The sequence below is a fragment of the Chiloscyllium plagiosum genome, unplaced genomic scaffold, assembly GCF_037043375.1.
Source record: "Chiloscyllium plagiosum isolate Xiang-an unplaced genomic scaffold, Cpla_swu_hap1 HiC_scaffold_26, whole genome shotgun sequence".
NCBI lineage: Eukaryota > Metazoa > Chordata > Chondrichthyes > Orectolobiformes > Hemiscylliidae > Chiloscyllium > Chiloscyllium plagiosum.
The window spans coordinates 49189621-49205235 of record NW_028270164.1 but is presented as its reverse complement, the minus strand read 5'-3'; the positions used below and the strand labels follow the sequence as shown (position 1 = coordinate 49205235).

The following is a 15615-nucleotide window of genomic DNA, read 5'->3' as shown; positions in this document are numbered from 1 at the left end:
GGTCTATATACACCTCAATGCCGCTTTCCATCGATTTCTGTCTAAAGCATGCTCAATGATTAAGCTTAAGCTTTGAAAGCCCTTTGGGATAGAGATTTCTAAAGATTCTCAGTGGGAGTGAAGAAATTCCTCCTGTCTTCAAAGGCAGGAGAATATTATTCTGAGAATATTTCCTCTGGTTCAAGCCTCAACCACCCTGTAAGAATGTTATTAGTATCAATTAGACCACCTCTCATTCTTCAAAACTCTACAGAATTCAGACTCAGTTTCCTCATTTTCTCCCCATAAGACAATCCCACTATCCCAGGGATTAGTCTAGTGAATTTCTGTTGCACTCCCCTCAATAATAAGTATCCCTCAGGTAAGAAAACTTAACCTGCACACAGTACATGGGACATGGTCTCATGAGGGCTCTACACAATTACTGCAAGACATCTTTATTTCTGTACTCAAATTCCCCGAGTAAGATTTTTTTTTGTTTTTATATTCAGACATGGGATGTGGATGTGGAAAAAAAACTAGCTAAAATCTGAGCCAATTTCTGAGTTAAAAACAGTCAAGAAAATTCCTCTCCAATTTCATTTGCAATCAATACTGACTCAGGATGTTGGCTTTAGTAGAAAAAAACGGACATTGTACTCAGTAAATTGTGAGAAGTTACATCTAAACGGACCTGGTTTTTTTCCTTTTCAATTCTTCTCTGGGAGATGGGCATTGCTGGCTGCGACAACACTTACTTCCCATCTCTAATTGCAGTTCAAAAGATGGTAATGAGCTGCATTCTTGAGCCACTTTAGTCCAGCTGCTCTTGGTAGGCCCACAATGTCATTAGTAGGGAGTTCCAGGATTGTGACCCTGTAACACTGAAGGAACAGTAAGTCAGGATGGTGAGTGGCTTGGAGGGGAACTTGTAGGTGGTAGTATTCACCTGTACCTGCTGCTCCTGTCCATCTGGAAGGTAGTGGTCATGGATTTGGAAGGTGCTGTCTAAGGAGCCTTGGTGAGTTTTGTCAAGGCACCTTGTAGATGGTACACACTGCTGCTACTGAGCATCCAGAGTCGAGTGAGTTAACCTTTGAGAATGTGGTGCCATTTAAACAAACTGCTTTCTGAATCGTGTCAAGCTTCTTGGGTGTTGTTGGAGCTGCATTCATCCAACAACACTAGTCCATCACACTCCTGACTTGTGCCTTATGGATGGTGGACAGGGGCTGGGGAGTCAGGAGGTGAGATACTCACGGCAGTATTTCTAACCTAGGACTTGCTTTTGAAGCAGGCTGGTACAGCAAAACTCTGGTCAATGGTAACCCTTGTGATGTTGATACTGGGGGATTTGGCCTCGTCATACCATTGAACGTACGGGGCAATGATTAGTTCTCTGTTCTTGAAGAAAATCACTGACTGGCATTTGTGTGTGCAAAACACATGTTGCTTGCCAATTGTCAGCCCAAACATGGATAGTTCCAAATCTTGCTGTATTTGAACATGGACTCCCTCAGTAGCTGGTGAGTTGTGAATGGTGCTGATCGTTGCGCAATCATCAACAAACATCTCTTTGTTTATGCATCACTAAAAACTAAGATGCAGGTTCCAGAAATAATTAGGAAGGCAAATGGTATGTTGGCCTATATTTCAAGGGAATTCATGAGTAAAGATCCCTCATTGCATTTGTGCAGATCCTTGGTAAGATCACACCTGGAGTATTGTGCACAGTTTTGGTCTCTTTATCTCAGGAAGGATGCACTTGTGCAGATGTGATACAATAGAGTTTCACCAGATTACTCCCTTGAATGGCAAGATTGTTTTCTGAGGAGAGCTTGAGGAAACTGAGGCTGTATTCACCAGAATTTTGAAGAATAAAAGTTGATCTCATTGAAAGATACAAAACTCTTATAGTATAAGGCAGCTAGTCCTAAACAGTTAAGTCTGAGCTTTTGTAAGACTCTGTCCATGGAAAATAAATGACTGTCTCCAATAGAAGTTATCAGTTCTGGCTGCTGGCTCTTGTAGTTAGTGATTAGAATTCTTCTCGCTGTTATACAGTCCCTTTGGTTTGAGGATGACACATTTCCACTTCAGTCTTATTAGTCCTGAGTCCAATGTTGTCACTGCATACCCATCCACAGGTGGGACAAGTGATGTTTGAGGAGGTGGTTGGGGAGGGTGTTTGGGCATTTTTACACTCCTTCCCTCTTTGTGCTTTCTTCAATCTGAATCTGTCTGTTGTAGTTGGCCCCTTTGCTGATGGTTTGCATTATCCCCGCAGTTAATCAAGTGATAGTGATTATCACTTGATGAAGGAGCGATGCTCCAAAAGCTAGTGTGCTTCCAATTAAACCTGTTGGACTACAACCTGGTGTTGTGTGATTTTTAATCTAGTCCCATTTGCCAGCACTTGGCCCACGTCCCTCCAAACTCTTCCTATTCATTTACCCATCCAGGTGCCTTTTAAATGTTGCAATTGTACCAGCCTCCACTACTGGCAGCTCATTCCATAGAAAAACTCCATTGTAACTTGGTACCTCAGAACTATTACAATAAACCTTTCTTCTTCATCTAGAATGGGCTTCTTCTGCCAAACTCTATGTGGTCATCCTTCACCATGTGATGTTTATAAAAACCTTTGATTATCACTAACAAGAGGAATTGGGGCATCATATTGACCCAGAGGAGATCCTAGCAGAACCACTTGTGAGCTATGGGCTTCTCTTTCCATTTGTGTGGCAGGGTGAACATGAAAAGGATGTTTCTCCTGGTTGTGAATCTAGAACCAGGGGACAGCATTTCAGAATAATGGACAAATCATTTTCTCCTATTTCCTGTGTTCTGATAATGCTCTGCAAAAAGTCTTCATTTTGCGTATGTTGTTCTAACTATATTCCATTTGCTGGAACTTTTCCCACTCCCTTTAGGCTGGCAAATATAAGCAGGCTCAGATCCAGTACAGGAAGATTGTGGCATGGCTGCAGCAGGAATACTGCCTGACCCAGGACGAAAGTCGAAGAGCCAAGGCCCTCGTTTTAGCTGCACATCTCAACGTGGCCATGTGTTACCTGAAACTCAATAAGTACCTGAAGGCTGTGGAGAGCTGTGACAGGGTAAGGAGTGTATATTGCTGGGTAGATCCTCTCATGGGGAATTTGTGTCTCAGTGAGGCAGGGGTGTCTTTACAGCACAGTGATCCTGCTCCCCACAGGCCTCACCCTACTCTGCTGAGTTTGGTTGCATCACATTCAAAGGGTTCAGTTGGAGAATGCGTTTAGACCCGGAGCTAAGTGTCTTATGCAGTCCATTTGGGATCATTGTCATAAAATCATCTTGACTTGCAGTCAATCTCAGCTAACCCTTTAGACAATCGCTGGGAGTCCACCTTTTGATAATCACTAAGATAAGTGATGCTCATACACCAGGAACAAGCATGAAGGAATTAATCATGGAGACTAACCAAATCATGGAACATGTCACAGCAAAATGACATTGAACTTGATCATTTTGGTTACATAGAATAATCACATGGCATTCTGAAGGCTTCTGGGATATTTTGGGTTGGTGGGATGAATTAGATCAAAATCTTGATTTTTTGGGGGGGTTTTATTGACAGGGCTATAAAGAACTCTGGGCAAAGAGGGTTGACTGACAAGGAGGTTGAATAGTCCCAGTATAAATTTGGATCATTATAGTGTAGAGGAGAAATAAAAAGGATTGGGGTTTCTCACCTGTGTACAGGAAAACTTTTTTGATCAGCACGTTTTCAACCCAATGAAGGAATTTTTGAAGGATCCAGCAATAGGGAATGAGTTGGGTCAACTGTTGATGGGGAAATGTTTAGGGAACAATGATCATAGTATCATAAGGTTGAGGCCTTGGATATAAAATTATGATGCACATAGAAAAGGTTGATGGTTGGAATCATTTGTCCTTCAGAGTTGAAATGACTAATACCAAGGGGCATGGATCTAAGGTGAGAGAGGGTAAGTTTGAAGGAGATGGGAGGGCCAGGCTAGTTACACAAAGACTGGTGGGAGTCTGGAACACGCTGTCGGGGTGGCCGTGGAGGTCGATTAGGGGCATTTAAGGGACTTTTAGATAAGCACATGCATATGCAAGGAATGGAGAGACATGGATCAAGGACAGGCAGAAGGGATTCATTTAATTTGGCATCACGTTCGGCAGAACTGGAGCAGAATGGTGGAGCAGTGGTTAGCACTATTGCCTCACAACACCAGGGACCTGGGCTCAATTCCAGCCTCGGGTGACTGTCTGTGTGGAGTTTGTACATTCTCCCCGTGTCTGCATGGGTTTCCTCCCACAGTCCAAAGATGTGCAGGTTAGGTGGATTGGCCATGCTAAATTGCCCATAGTGTCCACGGATGTGCAGACTAGGTGGATTAGCCATGGGAAATGCAGGGTTGCAGGGATAAGGTAGGGGAGTGTGTTTGGGAGGGATGCTCTTCTGAGGGCCAGTGTGGACCTGATGGGCCAAATGGCCTGTTTCCACAGTGTAGGGATTCTATGATTCAATATCATGTGCTGAAGGGCCCCTTCCTGTGCTCTACTGTTTTAAATTCAAAGACAAGGAGCAATCAAAATTGAAAATAACTAATTAGAGAAGAGTCAATTTCAACGGTTTGAGAACAGACATGCCCTAGATTGACAGGTCGGCAGGCAAAACTGCTATTCCATAATTGGCTGCCTTTAAACAAGAGATGGTTCAGGACGGTTTATATACCCTCCCATCATGGGGAAAGAAAAGACAAACAAATTAGTTAGAGCTTCCTGGATGATGAAAGAGTTGGAGAGTGGATTGAAGCAGAAAATTGCGAAGCAGCAGATACTGGATCTGAGCCTGCTTACACAAGTGGGCACAAGGCTGAATTTTGAATGTTTACAGCGATTGTGCAAGAATAAATAAGAGCAACAAAGAGTTACTATGAAAAGAGACAGGCAGCTAAACAGGGCAATCAAAAGTCTTCTACAAATGGGCAAAGGATGGTAAGAGGAGGCACACAGCCATTCTGGAGCCTGAAAAGAGTATTTACACATGGAGGGTAAACATCATGTGTACTTTGAAACTACTTTTACCAAGGAGAAGATGTGATACAGTCGTAAAGGAAAAGGAGGGACTTGTGATAGTGGATGGGCTAAAATATTTTAAAGACAAAATATTATAAACCCCAGGCATTATTTTAAGAAGTCATCAGGGTGGGATGAGATACATCCAGACATTCAGCAAGAAGTCAGAACTTGAACATAGATGGCCTTCTCTTTAAGTTATATCTTTTCATTTTTCTCTTATTCTTAAACTATCAAAGCAGTGCCACATTGTGGGGATGATGAAAGCTTTCTACTGAATTGCAAAGACATTGGTCATAAACTTCCTTTTTTCCCAGATATAGGGGCTGTGTCTGAGGTATGGAAAGTTGCAAATGTTCCGGGTTTGGTGGGAGGGGGGGGAGGTGAGGGGGTGTGGAAGGGGGGAGCGGGGGAAGAGACACAGAGAGAGAGAGAGAGAGAAAAAGAGAGAGAAAGAGAGAGAGAAAGGACTGGTGGTGGTTTAATGAGGGGAGAGGTTGAGAAAGTGGGGTCTTACTGGTACAGGAATTGGACCCACGCTGCTGGCACCACTCTGCATCACAAACCAGCCATCCAGTAACAGCAAAGAGTCCAGGAAAATGAACCATTTTCTTTGACAAGGGATGTCAGCATGACATCCACCTCTGAGGGATGGGTGTGTGTTCTGAGAGGTGGCTGGGTGATAGCTGGATTGATGGTGGGGTGAGGTATCAGGAGGCTGAAGGGAAGTCTCGTTGATCACTCCTGCCACACATTCTCCTATTCCTCAACTCATCAGCTCATGGCGCTTGGAGTAATGCTGAGATGGCTACTTCAGAAGTTCTGCATTTTAATTTATTTCCTAGCTCCCTACATTCTGCTTGCAGGACCACAACCTTGTTTTTGCCATTGGTCATTGGTACTGACATGGATCATGAACTCAACCTGTTCTCCCTCCTCCTTCAGAATGTTCTGTAGTCAATCAGTGACATCCTTGACCCTAGCACTAGAGAGGCAACAGGCCATCCTGCTGCCACATCTGGAGACTTCCCAAATGTTATTGTTTTCCCACTTTTATCTTTTCCCCACCCAACGTAGCCTGTGCCATGGAATTGTCTCTCACTATATTCCATCAGAAAGCAGCGGTATCCAAAATAGAAAAGCTATTCTGGGGGAAGATGATTCCAGGGGACTCCTGCACTACCTACCTCATGGTCACCCATTTCCTTTCTGCCCCTGCACTCTTTACCTGGAGCATTACCACTTTGTTCCACGAGCTACACTCAGAGATTTTAGCTTTGCAGATACACTGCAGTGACACCAGCCGCTACTCCAGATCCAAAACACGGGCTTCCTGTAACTGCAGCTAGAAACACGTCGTGAACACTGACTTCCCACACTGCACAGGAAGAACTTTCATGGACAGCTGCCTCTCCATGACTCTTTAAATTACTCTCTTTCCCTTTACTCCCCATACTATTGAGAATATTAAATACATAGCAGCAAACGTACATTATTCCATATGCTTTAATTACTCTTAATTTATACAAGAGACCAATCTTTGAAGATTAGACAGTAGGAATACTCGCTTGGCCTTCCTGAGCAAGGTGACCACATGTCCCGTGCTAGCTTCTATCCCTATTATGTTACTGTTATGTTACGCTAATGTTCTCCCTGTGAGGTTGCTGTTAAATGTTTTCAAAGCTGACCTCTTTCATGCAGGTTTTCAACTCGTAGTCATATTGAGGCTGAGAAAAGAGCAACTCCTTCCCCGTTCACCAAACCCACAGTGTTACCACCCAACCACTGCCCTTTAGACGTGAAACAGTAACTTGAAGCAGTGCGAGAGCTGAAACAAAAATAACCGAACCCCTCTTTCACTGATTCACTGTTACCAATTAGATTGGCAAGTCTTAACACTGAACCAGAGCATCAGGCATTGAAAAGATGCCTTCATAGTGTATGACAGTATCAGCCTCGGTTATGTGCACAAGTCTTTGGAGTGGGAATAGAACAACTTCGAGCTCAGAGGCTACAATACAGCACCTTTCATCTTGTACTACAACCAGGCACTCAGGAAATATTAAAACAGCACTGAGTTCTCAAATTTGCAGGGAAACAATCTAAAGCTTCCTGCACAGGAGTGATACCCTTGCCTTTGGGGTTGTTTTATAATTTACAGAATGGATATTCTTGTCAGCAACCATCCATTAACCTCAGATTTAATGTTATTTAACAAATCAAAGTGAGCTACTTTTAATGGCAGAGAGTTCTGCCTGTCTTTCAACCTTTGTGTTTACAAGTATTTTTGCAGATTTCTGTCTAATATGGCTTCCCTCTGATTTTAAAAGTATTGCTCTGTGTCCTGGACAGGACAACTGATAGAAACATTTTCTGCCTTTATCCAGACAAGATCTTGAAATCCTCAATCTAATCCCCCTCAACCCTTGATAGACCAGGCGTTGTCTAACACAATGTTTGATCGGAGATAGAAGGATATGGAGTGAAGTCGTTGAGGTAATGGTTCCGAAAGAGTCCATGTTGAAGTTACATTAGCTCCACCCAATCTGCCACCCAGACCAGAGATGGGAATTGTGATTCTTTTGCAGGGAGCTGAAGTATTCTATACAGCAGCTGAGAGTCTTATTAATTATACCTAACTAATAACGTAGCTGTACTTATTGCAATAGACCATATTGTTGATAAAAGACATTGCCTTTTCTGTAAAACATCCACAATTGTATATCCTTTACCTCTGAGCATTTAATAGATCCTAGACATAGGGGGATTGGCAGCAGTGAATTAACACACTAATAACTCTTGGGCAATATTGGCAGAGATGGCAGATAACAGGCAGTGTCAGTATTGGCACACAGATGAGTAGTGTTGAGAGCAGCAATAATCTTTTTTAAAATTTTTTTTATTTGATTGAACATTGTCACATGTACCTAGATACAGTGAAAAGTTTTGTTTTGCAATACAGGCAGATCATACTATACAAAGATCATAGGGTAACTGAACAGGGTGACTTTTAAAGGAAAGACTGAACATCTTTCCTTTAAAAGATGTCCGAGAGTCCTTCCAGAACAGTGATCTAATCCAGACAGCAGAGCACTACAAATCCCTGTGCAGTAAACAGAAAGGTGTCCACTGTCCGGTTTATGACAGGTAGGGTAAATATGTAAGGGTGTTAGCTTTGTTTACAGTTCAGAAGATTCAAAGATTGTTTTAATAAAAATTTCAGTTCAGAAGTAAGTTTTTCAGTCCAGTTTAGAAGACTGAGTTTTGAAACTAGGTTAGGTTTCTTCCTGGAAGAAAGATTCAGGGAACAAATCGCCTCAGTACAAGGGTTTAATTGGAGAAATGTCCAAGTTGAGTTAGAAATCTGCAGCTCATTAGAACTGAGAACATTTGTACAAGGAAGCTGCCAGGCAGTAATTAAATAGAGCCCTAGACAATCGAGATGGGGATATTGTTTCTGTGGACAATGCATAGGGTTAGGAAGTAGTTTGACATTTTCTTCTCATGAATGGTTTGAGATCATTTTTACTGTTTTCTTTCATTTTTGCGTAATAAATTTCTGTTTCTTGTTCTCAGTTGATGCAAATCTGTTCAGTGACTAACCAGCATGTTAACCAAATTGCAAATATAAAACTAAAAGTTTATCAAGTCAGGTTTTATGCTGGGATCTGACTTCTCGTTTTACCATCAACTGGGAATCATAACATGACTTTACTTGCTGCATGTCTTGGTGAAAGTAGTTTTGTCTGAGACTGAAATGACTCGATCAAAGATGCTAATATAAGTCAATCAACAGTCAAATTGTGAAGCTCACCCTCCTTTTCTGTTTACCCACAGGCTTTAGAGATTGACCGAACCAATGAGAAAGCACTGTACAGGCGTGGTGAAGCAAGGCTTTGTGTCAATGAGTTTGATTTGGCAAAGGCTGACTTCCAGAAGGTGCTACAAGTCAACCCTGAGAATAAGGCTGCAAAGGTGCAAATTGTATTGTGTCAGAACAGGATGAAGGAACACCACGAGAGGAACAAGAAGATTTATGCCAACATGTTCCAAAAGTTTGCAGACAGAGATTCTAAGGTGCAAAGTGACAGGAGAAATGATTACGGAAAGAAGGACACACATTAACTGTCAGCATCCATCATGACCTCAGGACATCCCAAAACACTTTATAGCCAATTATATACTTTAAAGTGTGGTCAGTGTTTCAATGTAAAGTTGCTGCTACTTGCTATTCTTTAGAAACCTTTAAACCATGAGCATTATGCCAAAGCAGCAACCACATTGTCCACTCAAATATTAGCCAAGCATTGGCTACATCATTGGTGGTAGTCCCAACTCCATGGACTGGAAAGTGTAATCTAGTCAAACACTTCCATGGAGTGTGGAGGGAATACCGCACCATCAGAGGAGAATGTAGAACATAGAACAGCACAGCACAGGAACGGGGCCTTTGGTCTACAGTGTTGAGCCAAACATGACACCAAATTAAATTAATTCCTTCTGCCTGCCCTTGGTCTGAACGGAGAACTTAAACCAAATCAGTCTGACATAAACCCAGAACTATATGAAGAAGGGAATGAGAGTATACCCTGTTAGCTGGCTAGAATTTTGACTCCATTAAACATTACTGGAAAAGATTATCTAGTCACTTATCTCATTTGTGGGAGCTTGCTGTGCAGAAATTCACCACTGCACATCTTATATTACAGCTGTGAACACAGAACTAATCTTCTGCCCCCTCCAGTGTCATCCTTCAAGGCAGAAAGGGAATGCAATGAGTTGGAGTTCTGATGTATCTGAATCATACTCCCATCTGACCGTGATCAAACTGAGATGGGAGGGTAGGCCAATGGCTGCACCTCCTGACCCACTGCCAATTGAGGACTTTAAGTTGTGAATGATGTCTATTAATCACTTATGAGATGTGGGCATTGCTGACGGGGTGAGCATTTATTGACCATCCCTACCTGCCTTCCTGGTGGTGAGCTGCCTTCTTGAACTACTCCGTGGATTGTAGGCTCACCCACAATGCAATTAGCGATGGAGTTCCAAGGTTTGACCCAGTGATATTGAAGGAACAGGGATGTATTTCTAATTCAGGATGATATGAAGTTGGAAGAGAACTTGCAGATGGTGGTACTCTTATGTATCTGCTGCTTTTGTCCTTCTAGGTTGTAGAGGTCATGGATTTGGAAGATGTTGTTGAAGGAACCTTGATGAGTTACTGCAGTGCAACTTGTAGATAGTACACACAGCATATCACTGGGCATCAGTGATAAAGGGAGTGAATGTTTACTTTGGTAGATGGGGTGCCTGCATTGAGCACCTTGAGTGTTTTGTAACTGGACCCATCCAAACAAGTCATCAATGTTCAATTATACACCCGACTTATATCTTGGAGACAGGTTTTACACTGTCAGGGGGTAACAGGATGTGGCAAGGATGCAGAGAATAGAACTGATCCATTGGCTGTGGGATCACATAGCCCTGAATATCCCATGTTGTTTCTGCGGTTTGGTGTGGGAGGAGGCAGTGGCTGGTAATCAGCAGGTTTCCTTGCCCATGTTTGACCTCAGAAGGTCTGGAGTCAATGTTGAGGGTTCGCAGGACAGCTTGCTCCTGATCACATACCTCTGTGTTGCCATCCCAGCTTCATGATGTGGATAAGGGAGACAACATATAGGCAGGGATAATGTTGGTGATGTCTCAGACATGATCTGTAAGTATGATTCTGTGAGCATGACTGTGTCAGGCTGCTGATTGACTAGTCTCAGGGACAGCTTGCTCACCTATGGCACAGGTGCCTAGATATTGGTAAGGTGAACTTTGTGGGGTTGACAAGACTTGCTTTGCCATTATCATTTGTAGTGCCTAACTCTAAACTCGACAGTCCAGGTTGATACAACTGAGTGGCTTGCTAGGCCATGACAAAGGCTAGTTTAGAGTGAATGACATTAGTGTGGGTCTGAAGTCACATGCAGGCCTGGCCTGGTGGTGATGGCAGATTTCCTTCTCTAAAGGACAGTAGTGAACCACTCAGAGACTTCACAGTGGTATCACTGGTACCAGAGCCATTGTGAAAGGGCTTATCATGCAAGCTGCATGTTATACTGTATGGCCAGCTTGATGTTTTCCAAGATGGGTAGACAAACACAGTGTGGGCCTGACTGGGAGGTCTGACACTGGGAAAATAGGGCCTGCAGAAAGCCATTCCTCTGGCCTTACTGCCAACTCCCCCATACTGCTCTCACAGAGACCACCAACCCATGGCTCCTGACTAAGCAGTCCTTCTGAAAAAAGGTAACTTTGGTTTCTTGTCAGAAGACAAGACGTTTCAGCTCTACATTTCGCACGTACTTCGTTGGCTGTGGAATATTTTGTGCTGTCCTGAGAATATGGAATGTTCTGAACAAATGTAATGTGTTTCCCGTAGTCCGAAAGTCTTCAATACATCTTTTAAAGGATGAATGGATAATCACTTGAAGCTGAGACATACAGAACCATGAGGAAAGAGCGGAGCAATGGAGTTTTCCTTGAATATCTCCCACAAAGGGCTCTCCCAGAAATAATGGGCTGAACAACCTCCTTCTAAGTCAAATCATCTCTGAATTTGGGGCGTGTTTAAAAGACTTCCCCAGGATTTACGGCTAACTTCAACTTTTCTGCTCAATGTATCCCAACTCTGACCCAAACCCAGCTTCTGGTCTTCTGCCTTGTCTTTAAGACCATCTGTTCCTGCCTCTTGTTGTTAGGATATAATTGGGCACTTTGTCCCTCCTACAACCATCCTATCCATCCACCATGTGTAAAACAAAACTCAGCTAACGTTAGGCAGCCAGTTTTAATCAAGTATATTTGTTGTACAAGTCACTTTCAAAAACAATTGGCTAGTTGTAATTTGCTTTTCTGTCACAAGCTTTGTGACGTGGATAAGCCAGTGCTAAAGCCCCAACTCTTTTGCTATGGAACAAGAGATCGTAAGATTGACCTTCCTTCCTCCCAAGGGCTCAAGCCAAGCTGACAAATCAGGGAATTGAGCATTACTGGTGGTTCGCTTTGGAATGCTGCATTGCAAGGACAATTTGAGATCACTTGCTTACCCAATTTATTCTTTTATGTGCACATCACAGGTAAAATTATCATCCCAACAGTGGATAAGTAAGTGACTGCCTCACAGCGCCAAAGGCTCGGATTCAATTCCTGCCTCGGGCGACTGTCTGTGTAGAATTTGCACCTTCTCCCCGTGTCTGCGTGGTTTCCTCTGCATTACTTCCCACAGTTTAAACATGTGCAGGTTAGTTGGATTGGCTACGTTAAATTGCCAATAGTGTGCAGGGATGTGCAGGCTAGTTGGATTAGCCATGATAAATGTGGCTCTTCGAAAGGTCGGTATGGATTCACTGGGCTGAATGGCCTGCTTCAACATTGTAGGAACTCTATGATTCCTAAACTGAGTGACTTGCTAGTGTTATGGACTAGGCCAGGCCACTCAAAACATTCTTAAGCAGGCAGTCCCAGGCCATAACTTTGCAAGTTGTTTCGGTAAGTATATGGTGAAAATTGCACGGAGTGAGTTAGCTAGGTTGATTACTAGATTTTAAAAAAGACAAAAATTTATTCACAAAATTATACAATGAAACACAAAGAACAGAATAAAGAACCCCTCCAGAACTCAACCAATCCAACTAGACTTAATTATGCTGTTCCGAATATACACAACAGTCCCAATAAGCAAACTCCCTTTGAGACGCAGTATAAATGGAATGCACACTTATAGGTTGAAGTTGAAGGGCAGAAACGAGAGAGAGTTTCCACACAGCTCCCTGTTGAACTTCCCAGTTCAAGACTGATCTGAAACTGCTCAACTCAACTAAAGAACTGATCACTTCCTTTTCATTATACAGGTCACTTCTAAAACATGACCCTTTTGGCCTGAAGTCTCATCTGTTTACATTTAAACGAAAGGCCTCTAAAAATCCTTTTCACTTCTGTTCCAAACTAGACTGATCGGAGCCCGGCCCGGTTTCTTGCCCCTCTGAAAAAAATCAAGGACAGAGTCTCCTTGAGCCAAGGAACAGCTTTTAGTAAAATAAAGGGACCAGCTTTGTGACACTCGGCCATTTTAGTCTGTGGGCCTAGGGTTACATGTTGGGCAGACTGGATAAGGGTGGCAGGTTCCCATTCCCTGATGACGCGAGTGAACCATCGTGCGATGAAGAGACTATGCAGCAGGAAGACATGTTCTTCGCAGTCTCAGTGATTCCTGCTAACCCCTTGACTGTGTCTTGCAGGAAGAAACCAGGAAATGTTCAAGGCAGAAGGAAAAGAATGTATTTAAAGATGTGGAAGAAGATCCACCTGAAAAGAAGGCTCGAGAAGCAGAATGAATGGAGAACCTTCTGGCACATGAGTAGGCTATAAACTGTTTTCCAACACACCAATGTAGGACAGTGCCCCATTTTTAAGAGGGCAATGAGATGCTTTCTGTCAAAGGAAGGGAACAAAAGGATTATTATAACTGGAGATCTCGACATGTTCAGTGTGTCGCAACTCAATCTGAGAGCCGTGAGTCCAAACCTTCGCCAAGGAGCTGCAGTTATACTTCATAACCTTGAATGAAAATATGTTTCCAAATCCTAATCATTCCAGAGTCTAACAGAAATAAAGGTTACAATTCTTCTGGTCTGGCTATTGTCTTTGAATGAAGAGATCAAACACTCCCGAGGTAGAGCTCAATTGGGAATGGTGTAGCTTTCCATATTGATTCACTCCCAGGCGGACACTTCCCCAGAGTAAGGCACAATCCTTTTGCTCAGGAACATGCTGTTTCCGCTTGAAGAGTTTGTACCATTAAGTGAAAGCCGGGCTTCTCATTAAGTGTCAGGTATGGCTTCCCTAAAGATTTTTCACATCCCATGCCCTGAGCCCCACCCCCAAACTCTGCACTAAGTGGCTTTCTGAAAAGTTACCATGACTGAAAGAGTCAGTGCAAATCATAGAAATAATTTGGCACTATTTCAAATGGCCAAGGATCCATTGTTAGTTACACATGCTTGGGCTTTCCATGTGTTTCGATTATAAAAAGCAGTTGTCATTTTTATGCTGTAAACAGGAGGAGGCATTCATGGAAAACATTTTCATCACGTGTCTTCCCATCATGATTCACTGTGCACCCAGTGGCTGTCTCAATATTGAATGTAATGTGGGCATTGAGCCCTTGGGAAATATGGAATGGTCTGATGTAATTGGGCTTGACCTGGTAACTAACCAATTAAACTTTGACTGCTCCCATTCCATCACATTTAATTTAACAATTTGTTTGGTTTGCAAGTATTCTATTTATTACACTGAGTGAGACACTGTGCGCCACATGGATTAATATATTAACATCTTATGCCGTTCCATCAAAAAACCAAACTGAATAACATATATGCAGTGTTTTTGAAATGTATCAAAGTGATTTAAGGTATATAATCACACACATATTTACAACAAGCCGTTTAAAAGGCAGGAGGACCAGAGATGAAAAACGTGATGGGAGAGTCAGGTTTGGAATAGGGTCTAGTTTTGAATCAGAATCCCTACAATATGGAAAGAGGCTATTTGGCCGTCAAGTCTGCACGCTGAAGAACACCCCAACCTGGCCCATCCCCCCATCCTCTCCCTGTGACCCTGCATTTCCCATAGCTAATCCACTTAGCCTATGCATCCCTGGATACTATGGGCAACTTAGCATGGCTAATCACCTGACCTGCACGTCTTTGGACTGTGGGAGGAAACCAGAGCACCCGGAGGAAACCCCTGCAGACGCAGAGACAATGTGCAAACTCCACACAGACAGCCACCCAAGGGCTAAATGGTCTTAAATTTCCTTCACAGAGTCAGGGGTGAATTTTAACCCTCCTTTCTCCCAAAATTATTCATAATTTCAAATCCAACCCTAGTACACGACCTTTCTGATTACACGGCAAAGGGGATGCTCCCTACGCATTGTGCAAGAGAAATGGATTGAGTTGAAGTGGAAAATCTGTCATGATTATGTTGACTCATGGAGAAGTTTTATAACGCTACTTGGTCTATTCTACATCTATTGTTCATCTTCTTAAAAAGATACCCAAATCTCCCCAGACCCTGTCAATATGGGGCCCCGATGTTTCAGTGAAAAAGCTAGAAAACTTTAATGAGAAACAACATCAGGATTCCTTTGTGAAATTCACACCTTCTAAATGGTTGGTTTTCTGTCTCCTTGTTGCACTGTTTCTGAATGTCAGTCATTCATGATTCTAATTTTGTTTAAATAATGAATAAGTTGTGTTAAGTGGGATTTGATCCAACAAGCTTCAAATGACACAAACTCAGAAACTGTAGAGATTTGCTTGTATTTGTTAACTGAAGCTGTTCGAACCGTATTGAAATCAACTCCCTATATGACCATCCACTTTAAATGTAGTTAAAAATCATACAACACCAATTATAGTCCAACAGGTTTATTATGAAGCACAAGCTTTCAGAGCACTGCTCCTTCATCAGGTGGTTGTGAAG

At 42.7% G+C, this 15615-nt stretch overlaps 1 protein-coding gene across 1 annotated transcript in view; it reads left to right on the top strand.

Moving 5' to 3' along the window:
- Positions 1 to 13755, top strand: part of LOC122563305 (peptidyl-prolyl cis-trans isomerase FKBP5-like) — a 244226-nt gene extending 230471 nt beyond the window's left edge. The window contains exons 8-10 of the mRNA XM_043717019.2: positions 2913 to 3098; positions 8911 to 9150; positions 13365 to 13755. Of these exons, the coding sequence (XP_043572954.1) occupies positions 2913 to 3098; positions 8911 to 9150; positions 13365 to 13460 (522 nt within the window). The 3' untranslated portion in view covers positions 13461 to 13755. The remainder of the gene's footprint in view (positions 1 to 2912; positions 3099 to 8910; positions 9151 to 13364) is intronic.
- The last annotated feature ends 1860 nt before the right edge of the window (positions 13756 to 15615 follow it).